General features: G+C 39.5%; 1 protein-coding gene across 1 annotated transcript in view; it reads right to left on the bottom strand.

Annotated features, from left to right (window-relative positions):
• Positions 1-1,059: 1,059 nt before the first annotated feature.
• BCAS1 (brain enriched myelin associated protein 1) overlaps positions 1,060-20,861 on the bottom strand; it is a 43,773-nt gene continuing 23,971 nt past the window's right edge. The window contains exons 9-12 of the mRNA XM_051633406.1: positions 16,860-17,027; positions 11,155-11,220; positions 7,186-7,452; positions 1,060-2,108 (exon numbers count right to left, since the gene is read on the bottom strand). Coding sequence (XP_051489366.1) covers positions 2,034-2,108; positions 7,186-7,452; positions 11,155-11,220; positions 16,860-17,027 — 576 coding nt within the window. The 3' untranslated portion in view covers positions 1,060-2,033. The remainder of the gene's footprint in view (positions 2,109-7,185; positions 7,453-11,154; positions 11,221-16,859; positions 17,028-20,861) is intronic.

Raw genomic sequence — 20,861 nt, forward strand, 5'->3', positions numbered from 1 at the left:
CTGATTCCTGAAATTGGCCCCATTGCCAAGTGATATGGTCAGATCACGTGGTCAGCAGTCCTAATTGCCACAGGAAGTCAGAATTCAATCAATTCGATCAGACCTGCTCTTAAAGGGTGGACTAAGGAAGAGCTTCTATCTTCCACAGAAGTCCTGATCTATCCATAAGATAGCATTAATACTCACACTATTGTATAATTATGTTATATAGTTTGAAATATAATTAATTAGCCATAACATATTTTTATTTGAAAATTGCTTAAATACTATTCTAATACAGAGGCAACTGCAGCAGTATGTCACCAAATAGCATGATGGCATATTCCTCTTTTCTGATAACACTATGCTGACCTCAGTGTAACCACGTGGATGTCTCACTGTATGTAGCTTTATATGGATTGATTTAATCAAAGCTGTGTACTCTTACAGTGTAGACAAAGCCTAGAAGTTTCTTTGGGAGCAAAGCTGGGTATAATAAGCCAAGTCCTTCTCTTACTCTACCATAAATGGGGATGCACAGAAGTCATCAGTCCTACACAGATGTAGAAGTAGGTCGTTGTGAATCAGGTTTGAAATCTGTAAGCAGTCACTCCAGATTGCTATCACTTTATATGGCATAAAAGGCCCTTTGTACTAGGGAGGAGAACAGAAAGTACTAGTATAACTAAAGGATCTTTTGTCTGCGCTCTCTGCACATTGAACCACCAGCAAGTCTTGCTCATCTGCCCCAAGTCCCCAGGTTTGCAGAGGCCAGTGCAAAAATACCACCTACCTTCAATGGCTCATAGGGAGGGTGAAGGGTCTGTCTTCTATGACTAGTTAGAAATATAATTTGGCGTATTTTACGGAGTTATCACTTGATTTCCAGTTGTAATCTTTACTCAAATACAGAATGAGAGCTGTTAACTTCATAGGCAGGTTTTTATGTGTTGATTTCTCTTAATGTCACATCAATCATCAGAAAACAGGGACATAAATAGCAAACCTCGTTTTAAGATTAAAGCAGCAAATTATTATTTTTTTTAAAGGGTAAGTATTCATTTAATCATAAGGAAGTCAAAATATACAATGCTGTATCATTCACATACTAGTGTTGATTAAAACATCAGGTCCACAGTTCCCCCTCCAGGTTGGCCCAGGGTTGAATAAACCACAGAAATCTAATTGCAATTTTCTGTAAAATTTATTAACTACAGTTATTACAGGAGTTTTATGAAGCAGGAAGGAGCCTGGAATTTGGTTTTTATTAGGATTAATTACAAGTATGGATATAAACAAATATATGATAAAACAACTAAGTTTCCTATCATATGAAAAACATTAATAACAGGATTGTAGTTCCAGCCTCCGAGTTAGGGCTGTGGCGGGGGCGCGGGTGCCCCCTTGTGTTCCTATTAAAACCTTAAATAGATTTTAATTTGTTATCCCACCTCATCAAGACAAGAGAGAAGTTGTCTCAATCATGTAAAGCCTTTGCATTTTAGCGTTTTAATTTACATTAATAACCAATATGAAATAAAACTTTATAACCACTGATTCTATTATACTGCAGACTTTTTGCTAATTTCAGCTCTATTGAAAACCACAAAAGGTGACTTGGCTGTTTTTACATTTAAGTATAACATTTATCAAAGGAGATTTTTTTTTTTCCTGGCTGCTTCAAAGCTCTCGAAAGCTGAGGATTTGTTGCTCATGCCTTGCTGCACAAACTGCATTCCTTTGTCACATGCAATATTTCTGCTGTGTCTTTAATTCGCTGCCACTTTCTTACCTTACATACTCTACCCTCTATAGACTTAAAATCTACCACATGACCTTTCTTTAAATATACCACACATTGCTTGATGATCTTTAGAGTTGCTTTCTAACATCTAATGAACAAACCCTGTAAATGATACACCTTAAATGATACACCAGTGTTTGCTTTAGCCTCAGGCATTTGATGACAGCCATGAAAAGGAAAATAATGAGTCATCTCTACTGCAAGGGAGCTAGCAGAGAGCTGCTGATCCTTCAGCAGCCACGTTAATTCATTACTTGGATTTCCCAGCAGGTAGGATAGACACTGGATCTGTTTGCACTTCAGCATCAGACATCCTTTTGGAGCCCTGTGGAATAAGATATAGAAATTTATAAACATTTTCAAATATTTCAGAACAGTTAAGGCTGGGATTATATAAGTGTTAGAGTTTTGCTAGCGGTTCCTCCACTCACTTCACCTCTCTGCTTTCCTTAATTTGCCTTGAAGTTAATATGCATAAATAGATGAGCTCCATCTGCATCTTGACGACCCCAGAAAATACTGCCTGTAACTGCCTAAATATGGCTGTTATTTTAATACAATTTTCCTAGTCACAGAAAGCAGTTGTCTTTAGAAACTGGACTAACATACCAGACACATATTGCTGTGTACTTACTGCATTGTAGTTTTGGCATAGCTCTCCCTAAAGTATCCCTGGCCTGAACGGTTCACTGACACCGTGCTAAGCATCCTTCAAGCCTGATTAATAGTGTATTATAGGCAGCCTTGGTCTGTTGTAAGTTAAAGGAACATTAAATACTTTCATGCATGACAAGTATTTGACAATGTTAGAGTGTTAAAGCTTTTTTAGACTAGAAATATAATTCTGGTTTTGGAGTCAGTTCAAGACACTAATCTGTCTCTGATGAAGGTAGTACATAGAACTAGCTGTACCAACTGAATTTTTGACCAGCAATTGGTCAAACTTGGCTTTAGTTTTAAGATGCCTTGACCTAATTTAACTGGCTCTGAAGCCATCAAAACTTCAGAACATGAGGGCGAAATGGATCCACAAACAGTTTCAGAGGTCATTGTTAACATTGTATAGGATGCCAGTCCTGTTTGCAGCCAGATGCCTAAGCCATTATGTACTAAACAGAAAAACAGCATGACAAAGCTAAAGGTGACTGCTATGTGCTTTCCCTCCAATAGGAACTGTGCAAAATCATATGTGAATTGTCCTTTCACACAGTAGGTTTTGCACTGGAAAACTGACTCATCTCTTAGGTCACCATAGGACTATTCTGTGTCAGACCGGGAGAAAGATCTCAACTTCCTCATCCCTTTCAGGGAAGTAAAAACACTGGGTTTTTTATACTGATTAGACTCTGCCTCACTGATACTCTTAACTTTTCACCTTTGAAAATCTAACTAGTAAAAAGAGCAGCCAAAAATCACAATGGACTAAAAGAATCCCTTGTCTTAAACTAACTGTAATATTGTGCAGCTCAATCGGCTTGCTTCTGCTTACACTGATGTTGAATTTGGAAGAAACTCTAGAACAGAATAAAAAATTTTGGCCACTTATATGTAGCAGCAAATGGAAGAGAAATTTAAAAATGTTACAGGTTCCAATACGCATCAAACAATACTGAACAAGCTAGTCATTCCAAACTTATCCAGCAACCCTAAAAACCTACACACCGGTTAAAAGAGTCACGGACTCTGTCAAATGGAGCTGTTCCTGTCTGATGCAGTAAGATATCGAGCCATTTCTAGAGTGATCTAGGAAACAAGATGATACTATTTGCCATTCTTCCTATAAATGGGTGAAGCAAGAAGCAGAAGCTCATTTAAGATAATCCCCATTTTGACTCATTTAACACATTTGCAGAAGTGTCATATGCTACTTGCTTATACTACAGTCTCTGGGCTGCACCCATCTTCCAGGTGGTTGCTGATTAAAGCAGGAAGCTTTGAGGGAGACTGGTTGATGATTCTTGTTAAACTGGATTTTCCAAGCCCAATGTGAAATAAAGAACTTTGTTCCTGCCCTTTTAACAGCCAAATTCCAGCTCTGCCCTCAGATGCAGAAGCACAGGTACCACTGGCTCACATCTCACTCTCGGTTACTTTACATAACCCCTTTCAGTGCACCAGAAGTAGCCTGCACTTGTGACAGCTAAGCTGGAAGATATTATTTTGGGCAGAGCTCTTTAAAATGCACACACAGGAATGTCATGGTATTGGAGTATATTTTTTTCCAGCTTGTGCTCAGGGGAGGTTTGTGTCAATATACTAGATAGTCTGATCAGAACAGGTCAGAGTAGTTTCCACATGTTAAGCACTCCCAGCTTCAGACAACTTAAGTATGAGCTATTCCAGCTCAGAAAACAACATCATTAGTATTTTTTTTTAATTATTATTTTATTTTTCTTTCTAATCTTTTTAAGACTTATCAAATACCTTTGATTTTATATATCTTATAAATTAATCTCTTTTACCATAGGAACAGCCACTGGACCTTACTGTCTGTGCTAAAACCACCCAGCCACACCGTAACGCTGCTTGCATAAATCGCTCCATTTGTATCAAAAGTTTCAGCATTTATTAGCCCAACTGGGACCAGATGTTTGAACTGAAGTGTTCTCATCAACTGCATTCCTGCACTATGACATCCCCTCACTCAGTGCGCTTTCCCAGAGGAACTGGCAGATTCAGGAGAGTAGTGTTAAAATAGCTGCTATTGAAATACCTCACCAGAATTTAGGAGGAGCTTGGTGGGCACAGTTTATGTGAGCAAGGACCTGGATCCCCTGTTGAGTGTCCTCTGCTGCTATTTTATCAGCATAAAGCTTAATATTTCTGCGGAATTGTTACCAGATATTTGAGCTGTTGTACTGAAATGGAAATTCTGGCATTGGTTTGTGTGTGATCTAATACAGTTAATGATTACACCTTTCTGGGGCATAGTATGATCATCTAGGAGATGTGCAGAGCACTTCTTAGAAGCATTGCAGAACTAGGTTCCTTAGATGTGGGTAATCTTAAGGATATTCAGGAAGAGGTAGTAATTTTCTAGGAGGTATTTTCCATATGAAGACATCATTGTTGTGGCTTTTTTTTTCCTTCCAGTTTAACAGCACAATAAACAACCAAATAATTTATACGATTATCAAAAATGTCTTTTTTATGAACCATCTTTTGTTAATGAGAGAGGGAAGCTGTAGGAATAATGTTGACCTCTATAATTGCAACAGAAGATAAAGGACTATACAGCCAAGCTGTCTGACATACTACGTAAGCAAGCAAAAATATCTCACAGAACATCTCTACTTCCTCTACATTTATTCTGCATTTTTTTCCCCCAAATGGCCTTTTGCCTCTTCATAATCTCCTCTCTTGATCAAAAAAGCTTTTTCTTGTCCTTTGGATCAGAGAAACCTTTCCTGCCTCTCTCTTTCATGAACTTGCACTCGAAAGCATGTTTCCTTGCTGGCTCCTTGTATCGCCATCCCAGGAATAATTCTAAATTTGTACCTATTATTAAACTTTAGGAAAGATTTCTGGATAAAGGTTGGATGAATAACACCATACAAAATAAAGTCCAATTGTCAACAGACAAACCCTTTCTCACACAGTGGCAACAGTAAGAATTTTGACAAAAGAGGGATGTCAGTGCTAAATTTCAACAAACCTCCAGACCAGAGAAATAGATCTTAATTATCTCAGGAAAGAATAGAGGTAGTTAACATTTTCCCCATTTTTAGATAACTTATGCCAGAAAAATGTGACTGTCTTCCTCCCCTCCAGTTGATGTAAGAGATCTTTTACCATCATCTAAGTGGTTTAAGTAGTGGAACTCCTGATTTCACTGCTGGAGGAGCCAAGGTGCACGGAAGTCACTGCAAGTTGGTAGTTACTCCAGGTAAAAGCCAGGACTTCCTTGCTTCATTGAAATTACAGGAAAATCCCACTGATTTTGTGGTGGATGGGGATTTTACCCCAGAACAATGGGGTAAAACAGAAAGCAGAAGTGGCTGAACTAATCACTATTGCAGAAAGTTATTTTCCTTTTGTTCTTAATTCCCCTTATGTGTAATTATTATGGTAATGCAAATGGCCCTCTGTAGGATCCACAGTAATTCTGTGAAATGTGTGCAAATGAAACACTGCTTCTGATAGAGAAAAACATCTGCTTCTGAATGAGTCATACTGGTCTGCATGGCAGCCTGACTTTATAACCCAGTGTCCTGACAAGGCTAATTTTCAAATCTGCATTACCATTTCAAACTATATTGCTTGACTTTTCTTCCTTCAGGCCTGGAGGATGGCCTAGCTGGCTTTTTCTTTCCTAACAGCCTTAGAAGCAGAGTAGGAAGGAAGAAAAGCTGTATGTCTCTCAGGGGGCCAGATTCACTAAGAATCACTGCAGGGGACAGTCAAATCTATTTAGTTTCTTTACATCACTTTAAATTGGTCATGAAGTCATGGTCAGTTTACACACAAGGTTTCCAAAAGATGCTAAAAATGACCCCTTAGCTCTGTGGATTCATTGCAGGTGGGACAGTGTGAGGACAAAGGAACAAACTGCATCCTTCCAACTGATTTATAAAAAGCAATGGAAATCTTGCAGAGGCTTGAGTGGCAGTCCCAGGTCTAACCTGTGCTTTCATTGGCCCCTGAATATGGACAAGGGTGAAAAAGGAGTTTCTATCTATTTAATGCTTTGAGGAACCACTAGCTGCATCAGTAACACCAAACCTTATAGAAACCCAGATTTTAACTACACTGAATTCATTTCTACATTACAGGTGCCACTGAAGGGGACATAGCAAATTGAGGGTAAGATTTAACAAAACAAAGCAGGAAGAAAAAATACCACATGTATTTTTTGGTGTGCTTTAACTAGTCTATAACTGATTGCTAACATGAGGCATGTATCTAGTGACCACTATACTGGTTCCCACCCACCCAGTGGCCTACCTTGATTTTTAACTTGCAGGGATTTCCCACCTGGCAGGGTTGTCCCAGCTGCTCTGAAGCAGCAGCTGAGGCACTATGATGGCAGGCAGGTTACTCTGGGAAACCAACACCACCTCCACTTTCCCTTTATAAATACACCATAATTTGTAGGTGGTTCAGTACCTGCTGCAGGAACAGTTGAGTCATCCCCATAGCCAAGGCATGAACCTCTAAAACAGGGGTGTGGGAACAATTACAGCTCTCCCATAGTAAACCACACCTGCCTGTGAATCAGTACCCCGAGGCACAAGTTTTCTTGCCTTTGCCCAAAAAACTTGCTGCTGTCTGGCTGTAGTCCCGCAAGCTGCTTGAGAAGGTGCACTCCATCCAAGCACAAACGTTGCACGGTTAACAGCTTGCAGGCTGCAGGCTGACATCAGCTGAAAAATGGCTAAAAAGATAAGATGACGTTAACGTACAAGGCCCTTAAAAAACCCTCCGAGTGACTGCCTCTTCTCTGTCTTCTTGAAGGAGGGTTCCTTCGAAGAGTCTCCTCCGTTCTGGATGGAGTCGGTCTCGGCTGCTGGCTGCTCCCTGGAGTCTGGCTGCTCCCTGGTTTCCTGTTTGCTGCCTTTTTGCTTGCTCAGCACCACTGAAGACTTCTTGTCTTTTGAACTCTCTTTGCTCTTTTGGCCCACAGGTTCACTTTCAGCTGGGGCAACTGGCCTCTCTGTGGAGTTTAATGTCTAAAGCAGTTTCAAACAATAGTTATTTTTAGTGTGAAATGTAAACATTTCGGAAGGCAATCCATAAATATATTAAAAAATGAAAGGCCACCTGGCAGGGAGAAATCCTGCTGTCCAACAGGTTTTCATTTACAGTTTGGGACAAACTCCTGCAGCCTTGACATAGGAAAGGACTCCCACGGAACTGATAGAATTACTTACTTGAGCAAAGACTGCAAGATCAAACCATCCCTGCATAGACCTGCTTTATTTATGTGCATGTCTATGCTGGATCTGTTTTAGGAGGCAGAGAAGATGCACGGAGAGTCACAAAACTCCCCCAGTATTTCCATCCCAGTCTGTGAAAGCACCCAAAAGTGCATTGGAAAGACTTGGGAGAGAAAAGAAGTAAAAGACACCATAAAGCAAAGGATGAAAGCAACTCCCCTCTAAAAATGCAACCCTCCAGCAAAAAATTAACAACATAGAGTTTGGCTATGGAAGGCCACAGCATCAAAAAAAAAAATAAATGTGCAAATGCAAAAAAAGAGATAGCAAATATTCCAAAGACAAACATAATGACAGAGCACCTATTTCTAGTAAAAGAAAAGATTCTGGAACTTCGAGAAGTATGGGATATATTTGAAGTGCACAGGAGAAAAATCAGATCTGTCAAACAAAGGATAAAACAGTGCGACTGTTGCTGTTTGCAGCATAGCAAATGGCTAGATATGGTTTTGCTAAGAGATGTGTTTGCAAATAAGATTTTCTTTTTTTCTGATGCAAAAAATAATATTGCCTTATTAACATAATTAAAATAGCATGCAATCTTACATCTACCCTCAAGGCATAGCCCAGAGATTAGTGTTTTGTACTTTTTCCAAGTTGGGGGATTTTACCTTTTGGGTCTTGAAATATTTGGTGTTCTTCTAAAGGCCAAGAATTATACCCTTACGTGACAAGTCTACCTTTCATTAAAAACAAATACATTTTTAGCCATCATGATTTCAGAGAAAAACCCGAAAGCAGAAACTCTAGAGAAGAAGAATGCAAATATACCTCTCATATCTATTTAAAAAAGCAAACCTCAAGCCTCTGTAATTGAGGGGAAATAAGAATGAGAGGGAGTAGCAATACATGGCCTTTTTCACTTGATTCACCTTTCTTCCCCATATAATCTTAAAAAATCCCCCACATTTAAATTACAGAACCTGCAATAATTTAATACATTCAGTCTTGACCAGTTAGCTTAAGTCTTCAACAGAATATGTGCTTGTATTTAACAATTTCCTTTTCCAAAGGAAAGACATAACATGGGGCATATATTTGCCTGCATCTGGCTTTTTGTCTGCTGTTTGAATTAAAAACTACAGTCTTGAAGCTAGTCTTTGCTCTGGTTCTGCAGGAGATACAGCACAGGAAATCTGAAGCTGCAGGTGATCAGTAGCCCCATACACCACAGGCAGGCTCCCTCTGAGTGCCAATAGTTTATTAAAGCAAATTCAGTCACCTCGATGACCAGAATTGTCACCTGGGGCTGCACTGCCACCGTGCGCTGCCAGCGTCTTGCTCCCCTCGCTTGAGGAGAGGGACCTGCTTGGATGCACTTCTGAGCACCCAAGTGATGCAGGAGCTCCCCCAGCTCAGGGAAGAATTGAACTTCATAAACCCAAATGTAATTCTGTCTCTTTCTTTCTGACTCATTTTAACTATCAGACAGGATGCTCTAAGTTACTGAACCCATTGGTTGGTTTGACAAGATCCTTCTTACTCTTCTTTGCCTTAGTTTGCTTCCAAAATGTTTCTTTTTTGTTCAACTGCAAATGTGCATATTCAGTTCAAAAGTAACTAGAGCTTCCAAAATACAGCTGTGAGACTGGATACGTCTGAGTTCAAAGGTGCCAGAACAACTTCTAACCTTTACTAACATGCTGTGAAATCTGTGGGTTTATTCTGCAGGTGTAAAGTTAGAGTTGAGTCTTCCTCGCCACACGTGTTTATTGTGTAGGAGACTCATGGTTACATTAGTGCAGCCAAATCCAAACTGGATGCAAAAGGACTATTTCTCTGAGCAGGTTTGGGCCTTTGATGTTAGTCAAACAAAACATAAAAAAAAAAAAATTCATAATACATTTTCCAGGAAAAAAAAAAAAATTCCAATCAGATAATCTCTTTGAGGTGTTTCATATTAACCTTGAAAGGCAGGAAATTGGCAAATTTGATATTGATGGGAGCAGCTCAGGAAATACAAAGTGAAGCCTATGAATAATGAAACATGTTAATGTTTCTTATTCTAAAGGGTGATCTGCACCTGACAGGTTTGCTTTTACTCTCTCAACAGTAACAGTGCCACTAAAAAAAAAAAAAAAGAAAAAAAAAAAAAGAAAAGCCCAGAAAACCCAGGATAATGTTTTTTCCTGTTGTGCTACAAGGAAGTCTTGATCCAAGACTGCTTTTTAAGCACAAAAGGCAGACCCGTACATTTCTGCAGATTTGGGATCCATGTTGTAATGCATGTCTGTGGCACACAGAGTGGCAGTGATGAAAAGCAAAGAAAAATCACAGCATTCCAGAGATGTGAGAGCATCATGTAAGGAGATCATTTCACAGAAATTCTAAATAAGGAAAAAGTCAACAGCAGATATAGTTCTTCTTGAGCTCTTCTGTATAGCAAAACTGTGCTAATTTACACCAGTGCAAGTGAGAGAAGGAAGACTAAAGTTGATTATAAAAATATGGAAGGAAACTGGCTGCTAATTAAAATAATAAAAAGTAGATCCAGGATTGTAACTTATACTCACCCACATGATTTCACAAACCCGCTGTATGAAGTAAGCAAAAAATGTCACAAGACAAGACCTTCTACATTTAGGATGTTTTTAGAGAAATTATTCATAAAGACTAACCTTAGTATCATAGGATATCAGGAAAATAGGAAAAGTGAGAATGTAATTTTACTATTTTAAAAAAAAGGAAATTCTGAAAGGTCAGTTTTGCTCTCAGGTTAAAGGAAACCATATGTCTATAGACAGAACCTGTGTTATATATCTCATTAATGAGTGTAATTATTCTGGATATCTTGACTTGCAACAGATGAGAGTTTGACTCTCAGAATAGGTAACAGTATTTGTATAACAAAATTGTGATTTTTCTAAAGCATTTTTAAAGCTATAAAGTATATAACATCACAATCACATCCAAAGTTTGGGTTTAGCTTTTATGAATATAGAATGAAAGAAACAAACAGAATTAAACAAATATTTTCATGGCTTTTGTCAAATTGCAGGGAATGGCTTTTATTCTCGGTTAAATGTTTCTTCTATAGAGTTTCCTCATAAATGATCCTTTCCTCAGCAGACAAGTAAATCAACAAAGTAAAAAATATTCTAGCTGTATTTAGTTTCATTGCCTAAGCCAAGCTACATGCAGGAAGTAAAATAATAGCAAGAGAGATAGGAATCAAATTGAACAAAAACAATATTTTAAGAAAAGGAACACACCTGGAAAAATGCTTTTTTTTCATCTGATTGTGACCCTTAAAAATCTTGTTTAATAGTGTGAATAGGTAAAATAAATATATAAGTATAGAAATATGTAAATATATGAAGCTTGGTGAGCATGTAGCCTTTTCCTTTCAGTGATTTTTATATTTCCAAAGCCAGAGTTGTATGGAAGTAGGTGACACAACCCATCACCAAAAGATGAAAAAATCCAGGCACTTACTTGGTGACTGTGGCTTGAGCCATTTACCTCTTCTGAACTGCTTGTTCCTCCATCACCCTTGACTGACTAAAATAACAAAGGATTACAGGACTTCTAACTGGGTTCCTGTTTGAGGCATTAATTGAATATGAAAACACACATAAATCAAAGAAGGCAAAGTTTGATTTTAGGATCCTCTTTACAATGCTAAAACAAACCCAGACATTTCAGAAACTCTACCAGTATTTTTTAAATACCCACATCTCTAAGGCAGGTTTTTGCCAGTTCTTTTCTATGGGAAGTGATTGTCTCTTGCAAGTCTGAGAAATATGAATGAGGTCTCAGTAGACCAGAGATCATATCAGCCAGTAAACAAGACAGTGCTATCAGTCCTGCCACTGCAGTTTTCTAGGAAAGAGCTTTTGCTTGCTTTTAAGAGGCAAATCTGTTTTATAAGATCTAGTGGGACTTTGTTTCTATTTAACAATCATACTAAGTGCATATCCTGTGAATAATTAAAACCCACTCAGCTTTATGGATATATTTTTTATATTTTATCATCAGTATCCATTTTTAGCAAATTTTGCTTTCCAGTTCATGCCTTCTCTCTCAATACACCTCAGTAATGGCCCTTCCTGGTGCCTGCTCTTCCCAGCCAGGACAATGAGAGCAGACCCTGAGGCTGCAGCACTGGCAGGTCATTCAGAGCAAACCTTGACTCTGAAATAGATTTTTAAGGTACAATTCCCTGTTTTTGTTTAGATTTAAAAATTGAGAAAGACCTGTTTGACATAACTAGCTCAGTGAGAAAAAAATACAAGCTTTGTGACAATTAGATTAAGGTTTAGCTACAATTAGTAATATAAAAGAAACAAAAGGAGTAGGATGTACATTTCTTTAAAAAGCATGTTAGAGGGTTCAACGTGGTATTCTCCTGAGTAGCATATAAGCCACAGAGCTTAGCAGTAAAGCACAAACTCAAAAATTTCAAACTGCCCAAATTTAAATGTCATTTTTCATTGCACAAGTTCAATGAAAACAATGAAAGGATGTGACTTTCGTTCTAAAGATAGATCAGGCAGATTTGTGGTTTTCAGCAGCTTGTAGATTGTTACTTGAAGCACAACATTACCAGTTTGATCCTATGTCTGGTGTTATTGCAATGACAGTCTCCTATTTTCCTAAAACCCCACAACAAATCAATATGTAGAGAGAGAAAACTAAACCACTCCACGACGATCCCGTATTTGTCACAAATTGTGGGAACAATTGTCTTTCTGAAACGTGCTGCTGTGCAGCCTCCCGCAGGTTTATGCTCGTGACTCCTTATCTGTGTAAGAGGTTACAGAAATGGAGAGAGGAAGCACAGTGTGGTCTGTCTTAGCGTTACAAGATAGAAACTCAGTCCGGAGTATATGAAGATGTATTATGATAAGATCTAGCTTGCATTTCTATTTCAGCCCATCTTTAGTAATACTTTTCAGTATACGTATAGGTAAGGATCACAAGGATTTCTCTCCAGAGTGCTTCTGACCTCTCACCCTTGCCTTTGGTCATTTAGGATTGCTGCTGCTGAGAGCTTCCTGAAAGGGTCTTCTGCTTTCTGTGGCAATAAGGTGGATCAGCATATCTTTAAGTGGAGGAGGATGGGACCAGTAATAGATGCTATATTTTCATGAATAACGAAGGAAAATTAATGTGGGACAACAAAGTTATTATTGATTCCAAGTACTATTGTTACTTAAAATTTATTTATGTGGGGAAGTGGGCCAACACAGACACTGAAGACATTGGAAGTAATATTCTTTTGTTACACCAGAAAGATATATCCTCCTTGGGAGCATCTTCACTAATTCTGTTTGCAGAGGCTGTGGTCAGTGCTGTCTCAGACCAACCCTGCTGCCAGTCAGCTTCCCAGCTGAGGACAAAGGCTCAGTTTACAGTTGGTAATTCTGCTCATTTTGATTAAAAGCTGCCATTTTACATGCTTATCTCCACAAAATACATCAAACCAGACATTTTTGAAAGGATTTATCTTTACCTAGCTTTGCATCTGTTTATATGTTATGGAGAAAAGCAGGAACTTTCAGGGCTCACATCATCTGACGTGTCCTAGATCCTAAGGGGCTCTCAGACCTGCTTGCCTCTACTTGCTGCCTTTAAAGGAAACCTGGGGTGACTAGCTCAGATGCAAGCATTTCTGTCAAGACATCTGCACTGGGTCTGATGTATCCCTCCCCTGTAAATAAGATAGCTATTTGATTTTGATTAATGAGGCACGAGTGACTGTCTACTGGCAGCACAGGAATTCACGTTCATGTGGGTGAAGCCTAGTTCCATAAAAGAGCAGTGGTACTTCTTAATCTCTTATTGAATCACAGAGCTTCAAACTAATACTTTCTATAATTTCCCAGTAGCTTTTATAGCATTAGTTAACCCTCTCCTACTTTAACCACAGCAATGACTTTTGTCACCTTCTCAACTGTAAACAATTCATCACAAGTAAGAAGGGACACCTGCACTGACGAAGTCAGGAGGCAGTCTTGAGATACACACTGCCTTTTTCAGAGTAAAGTACTCCTAGTTCCCACAGTGGCTGTCCTTGTGTGAACACTGCTGCAGTGCTATGGATCTAAATGTCTCCTTGCTGTCAGGTTGTGCTCTCTGAGCAGAATATGTCAAAACAGAGGCACGTGGACAACTGACTGAAGTTTCTGAAGATGATAGACCGATGTCATATTAAACAACTTGAGTCCTACTCTAAACTCCTAAGAAGATAAGGTTCTTTTCTTAGGCACCTGGCTGATAGATTTGTGTAACATAACTGTGGATGTTATCAGAATACTTTGGGATCACCTTCTGGAGGCAGAAGAGAAACCCAGTAGACTATCATACTAATGTAAAATTAAAAGTCAGTCTCTCTCAGCAGCCGTAGCTATAATCCATCTATTGCCAGAATGGAGGCTAACCAGTAAAGTGTATCAGTAAACAGGAACCTGGGTTTTATGGAGTAAGTCCTGCCACATTCCTTCTCATTGACAAGCACGATTTCTTTCAGAGATCATCAATACTTGTGCTTGTTAAGATCCTATCTTAAAGAATTCATGGCTTACTCTATCTGCAGCAAAGCAGGAGTGCTCTAAGGGGACCTGCTGGATGAGGCAGTGACCTGCATCCCCTGGGTGGCCAGGTTTGTCCAGGCTCTGATACCACCTCAAGGCATTTCCCAATGAGTTAGCTGTAAATTAACTAGCATTAGTAGAAAGAGCAGACTAATGACAATAGGACAAGGACTGGGAAGGCTGCAAATGGCAGCTCCTCAAAATGTTCAAATTGCTCTGCTCTGAGCACCTTGGTACCAGAATTATGCTGGTGCCAAGGGGTGAGGTGGCTATTGCAAACCTGGCTCAGGAATTCCTCCACTTCATGGCTGTTACTGTAGGGTAGCCAGACCTCAGGAAAAAACTGCAGTGGAAGCAAACCTTTTCTGGGTAGAAACCATACCTTCCAGTACATGGCCTGCCACAACAGCTGTTCTGAGCTAAAGGGCCCTGTTAGGCATCTCTGCAGGACTCATCTCTACTCTCAGCCCCACAGCACTGCAGCTTCCCCCACTTTTCCTTGTGAAAAAAATCAAGCCTGTGTTGGAATCTTAAACATTTTGTGCATTTTCAGCACTCACTACTAGTTCAAAAGCTTTACAGAAGCTGGTGGTTTAGCAGTGGCTTGAAATCCTGCCTGCCTTACGAATCAGAAATACTGGCTGACCACTTGGCACAAAGCTCTAGGGCAGCTACATAGCTCAGATTGTGCACAACAGCATGACAGTGATCCAGTAAGCCAAAAGTTATTGAGAGAAAAAAGCCTAGAACATACTTTAAGGACAATAAATACGTAAAAATAATCCACAGTCTGTTTGGAAATTGATAGCCAAAAGCAGATGGATGCTAAAAGTTTCAAAAAGCTGCAAAACCAGTTGCACAGTTAAGACAATTCTGCTTCCCATGTGGGTAGATGTTTGCCTACATACTAGTTCTTTCTAGTCCCAAATCTGTATTATACTAGACTAGGGCAGTGTTACATCAACCACTTCTAACACAGCTTTTATTTACTTCCATGGTGACCAAGATGGGTGTGGAACAGCTTTATTTTTTAATTGTTGCTACTTTTTTATTTTGGTAGGGGTGACATGAGTTGAAGTCACCACAGACATCAGTGTTGGATACACATTGCTCCTGAGTCACCTCCTGCATGCCTAGCATGTGCTACCATGATGAGCCTCTATGCAGGGTGACCACAAGTCCTTTTGGGTTTAGGAATAATGTTGAGATTTTTCCAAAGTGACTAATTTTGTGAAGTGTTATTTGGAATTAAAGGCACATTGGGTGCATAATTCATGGCTGATATTAAGAATTTTAGCTTAGATCCTCAAATACACCAGACTAGCTACATAGTAACTACTCAAGTACTTTTTCTTCTACTGAAGGAAAAAAAAAAGTAAATGCACCCATTGTGGTTTGGGCTGAGGCTAACAACAACTGAAAATAAAAGAAACACTAATATTTTTTAAATAATAAATTAAACAGGATTTGGGGTGTTGCTTGTACCTTCCAGAATCTGACACATGAAGTTTTAACTGTTGACAGTGTGACAGTTCTCAGCTGTAGATACCAGCACGTACCCAAGAGCAGACAGTTTGGAGAACCTGGACTATTTATTGCACTGTGTTATAAGAAATTATGTTTTTTCACTTTTGAATGTATAAGCTACTCTGACTCCCACACCGTGTAGCTGCCTGAAAATAAACCAGCACTGATTAAAAATAGAAATCTTTCATACTCATTTGCAAACCTTGCCAAAATAGATCTATTTCTAAATAAATCCTCAAGGTCTGCTACAGTTTTAATCAGACAAGCATGAGTTCTAAATTTGGATTATTTTCCTGGCCACTCTTCTAGATTTTCTGAAGGAATTCTGCCTGGCTGTTGCTTGTACACAAATCCATCAGGATAATTCTTCAGTTCTATAAACACATCACTGTATCAACCACATCACCTCAGTGGTTTCCTTCTTCCCTCCAGACTTCTTGGAAGGAGTATGAGCCTCTTTTTTTTCCCCGTCTAACACATAACATCATTAAAGCAGCAATTGTATCGTTTAAGTGCCACTTTAGCTAACCTACATCTGCTGCCGAAAAAAGTTCCCCTACTAAAAGTTCAAAACCCTGAAGCAAGCCCGGGACCGAAGGGAGTGCTGCAGGGATGTGGGATGCTGCGGGGCTGGCAGAGGGTTTCCTCCAGGAGCACCTGCGCAGGTCTCGCACCCCCAGGGGAAGCGGTGCGGGCAGCTGAAGGCTTCCGCGGCGGCAATCCCGAATGCTGGATTAAGCCCTTTGAACCGCCCTGTTGCGCGGCTGCGGAGGAAAAAGGGCCAAGGCGGAGGCAGGAATGCTCGGGGCTGCGGCAGCCCCGGGGCTGTTCCCGGAGGAGCCACGAGAGGGAGATGCAGGACGAGGAATGCGCGGGGGGACGCGCCGGGAGCAGCGCTGGCAGCGGGGCAGGGGGTGCGGGGGGCACGGTCCCACCCGTGCCACGCACCCCTGGAATGGGCGCAGCTTCACTCCTGAACTCGTTCAGACATTTTCCCAACATTTTTCAATAATTACCACGCCCAGCCCTGCAATGAACCCACCGCTCGGAAGTCCTGAGCCTGAGCGCGTTGCTTACCAGTTTAAAAAACTTCCTCAGGTTTGCTTTGGGGGTTTTACTTTCTTCTCTTCTAGGTTTCACTTCTGCAGCTTCTGGGCTCTTGCTCTCATCCTTGTCAGGAGTCACCGCTTCTGAAGACGTGTCTGCTTTTTCATTGCTTATGATCTCTGCTTCTTCCGCTGTGTTCTGGGGTTATTTTGGCCAAATATTAAAGAAAGTGAAAAAAACATTTGGACTTAATCAGTGGGGTTTGGGGTTTGATTTTTTTTAAAAGTTACAAATTGCTTCAACAGCACAATAAGTTGGTACATCATGAAAAACATGGCATGAAAGCATTCTCAGTGTCACTGCATCTGTACAGGTTTCTTCAGGAATTTGATTAATCCCAATTAAATATTATATATATAAACTGGTGAGATTTTAAGCTCTGTTTAGATTGAAGAAAGTATTTCTTGCATTGCAGTACTAGTTCCTAAACAATAATTTCTCTTTGATTATGATTTAAATAGACTCAAAATTCCTTACATTTGCAGCAGTACCTGCCCTGAGTAGACAGTACTCAGGTAAAATAGCTAAAAATGAGCAACATTGACTTTATAGAAGGATTTTGGGTCCCACTGAGCTTTTGTGAATAACTGGAAAGTTCCTTCTATTATAATAGTACTTCAACCAGAACCACGTGGTTTGTAAATTCCTCTGAAATACAGGTCTTCCTAAGCTTTATTGATTTGTCTCCTGCATGTCTCATTCCACAGCCTTCTCAAGGGTATCCTGGGAATGCTCAACGTGTCAAAGCAAGCAACAAAACCTGCAGAACAGAAGGTGTGAAGAGGAGGCACATTTCTGCTGTAGGAAGTGGGGACACAGCTGGGCAGAAGGCTGAACATGCATTCCCTCAGCTGGATCTACTACCCTAGTAAATAATATTCTTCTGTACCCTCAAGAACTACTAATAAATTCCCATCTCACTGTTAAGTGCATAAAGTATCTTCCTTTCTGCCATAAAAATAAGCTGTTATGCTAATATAGCCAGGTAATTTGACCTGAAGCAAGCCCTTTAGCAGCCTCTTGCAGAAAGGTACAGAACATTATGAAAGCAGGGTAAGTTGCAACCTCAGTCTCCAATACTGGATCAAATGATAGATATTGACACTTCAACACATGCTGCTGCTGTAAACTACAGCATTGTTACAGCTGAAATGTATGCTACAGTTACTATAGGAAAGAACTACTGCAAAAAAGCCCTCAGTTATTTATATTTCACAATTTTTACATGTACTTGCAGGCACTTACATGTAATGCATACTCAGTTATTTTGACTAAATTAATTTAAGCTACGTGAACATGGGAACAATTTAAAAGATAACACCAAAGATTCATCCCAGCCCCATATCCTGACTCAGAGTACTAAAAAATTGTTGCCTCCTCCAGCAGCAGCTTAAAGTACCACTGCCCTCGTATACTTCTCCAGTTGTCTTCAAGTCAGTGATTCCCGTGGAGCATCTTTAGTTTAATAAACCCTCACAGATTTTTTTCTACAGCAATTTAGCTAAACGTTTTATGAGTTGATACAAACTCCTGACATCCAGCAGCATCCTGTGCCAAAGACTTCTACAACTACAGTATGCTTTTTTAAAAAAATATATATTTTGTCACTAAATAATTTTATTTGGTACTCTACTGCTTTTATTTTGAGCAAGAGCTGATATTTCCTGTTCAGCTTTTATGTTCCAGTAGTCATTCTGCATGCTGCTCTGCTCTTCCTTTCTGAACCAGAAAGAAAAATCCTAATCTATGTAGCTCTTTATACAGAAACCATTCAATATATTTATGCATTTTTCTCAGTATTAATGCCTTAAATTCTATATTTTTTCAGTTGGGGGAACCCCACATGCAAGCTGGGGACTTGCCATTGATGTCTATAGCAGCATGAGTGGTTTTGCTTTCTTCATTGCTATTTTGTGGAAGAAATGAACATTTTGGGGATGGGGAGGGAAAAGAATGATGGAATATTTCTTGTCCCCTGCTGCCTGACATTACTGCAGCACAGCCCACTTCCCTATGGAATTGTAGATTTAATTTATATTTATGAGCATTTTTGAGATAATCTATAATAATTTTAATATATATTTCTGCCTATTCACAGATACACAATCAATTCACCATCTATTTGCTTGAAGGAAATGATTCATAGCATGAGTGAAACAGTGCCTCAATAAAGCAGCAACCTGGCTTCTTGGAGCTCAAAGATTACAGTTTGGGAGCATATTACTGCTACATTGTTACAGCTGCAACCCAAGTGAGTTTTGTCTCTGAGTTATGCCTGTGCAATGGCTTTAGTGTCACTACTGATAACAAATGCAAAATGCTAAACTCAGAAAAGAACAGTCTATTTAAATAAAGAGCTGAGTGATTGTCAAGAGAGACTGATTTGTTTAATCAGTGGCTTTTTGTACATTACTTGATTGATTCCATGGGAGGCTTTGGGAAAGTTAAAATCCTGTCTTAATATATCTAATTTTTACTTTTTTTCAATGTTAGTCATGCTATGTACCTATGCAGTTACCTAAATTTAGTACCCCATTACGCATATCCAAGTTGTTGCAGAAGTTACAGGTTCTTGTTTGAGATCTTAGGCTTGCTATTACTAATTTTATGAGAATTTTCTTATTATCTGCAGGAATCATTCTTGTATACCCATCTCCCTCTTTAAGGCTAAATTAACTGATACTGAATATCTTTTATGATATTGTGATCTCAAAGGTATCTCTGGGGGCCTCCTCCAACCTTCTACTCAAAATTGAAATTGATAAGTTGAGCTTTTAGTATTTCCAAGGCTGGAGATTCCACAGTTTCTGTGCAATCAGATCAGGGTATTCAGATATGTGGGATAAAAGAAAACACCACAAAATCCTCTCAAGTAATACTGATACTGGTCAATGGCAGATCCTTGGAGACTGATGACGCTCAACCATGGTACACTGCATGCTTCAGAGATGCAGAGAATGTCTCTGCATGGTCTTTCAGTAGAAGGGAAAACCCCTTTCAGTAAGAAACTTTTCTGATGTACTTTTAAGAACAAAGTTTTTAGTTTTTGTTCCTGTTTCCCCTAAGAAACTGGAAGAAAAATTTCCATTTGTGCATTCAAGAGAATCACCAAGGTATTTCTGGCAAGAATGTAAAGCATAATAGGAAGAATTTGACAAAGATAAGAAGTCAATAAACTTTGAATCCTATATTAAACTGAACAGTTCTCTAGAGCACTGGGATAAGTGGCTCCTTCACCTAGGAGAAAGACAAAAATCAGATCAAGTTTCACGATTAGTTGCAGGAAGAAACTGCAGTTTGTAGCTAATAGTACTGTGCAATCAGCCCAGTTCCAGCAGCTTCACAAGTCTTTAATGCAAAAGTCTTCTCTTAAATGTGAGTTACCACCTTATAGCCATAAATCGCACCAGCTGAGGCTGCTGGACTCATAGGTCCAAATTCTGTCTCCAGTTTCCTTTGGCACAAATTGTAGTAAATTCAACCTGAGTCAGCAACTAGAGTGCACCATGGAGAGTGTTTTACCAGGCTCTGTTTCACTACTTTGGGAAGCAGTCTTCCATCTCTTAAATGACAGTATGTCTAATTTTCTTCTATTAACAAGCTTATTTAAAGCAGTTATGGTGGAAAGTTTGTGTCCACTCTGAGTCTTCTTCTGTTTCTTACAAACCTTCCTATTGGTTGGGGGAAGCACCATTTTCTTATCTAGGTTCCTGATCATGCAAATGGTTGCCTTGTGAGAGTGTAACTTATTTTGTGACCTGGATAACGTTGATTTGGGCTTCTGTTTCCATGTAGCATCTTTCATCAAAACCGATGTAAACACTATGCTTGGCTTTGATCTTGTGCTAGAGTCTGAACTGACTCTCTCCACTGCATGTCATTAGACACAAGGAACAGTTCTTCTGTTTTTCCTGGGTCATACCTTCTTCACAAAGCAGCTTTTATCTTAACACTATGTATGAGAGATGACCT

This window comes from Apus apus, chromosome 15 (genome assembly GCF_020740795.1).
Source record: "Apus apus isolate bApuApu2 chromosome 15, bApuApu2.pri.cur, whole genome shotgun sequence".
NCBI lineage: Eukaryota > Metazoa > Chordata > Aves > Apodiformes > Apodidae > Apus > Apus apus.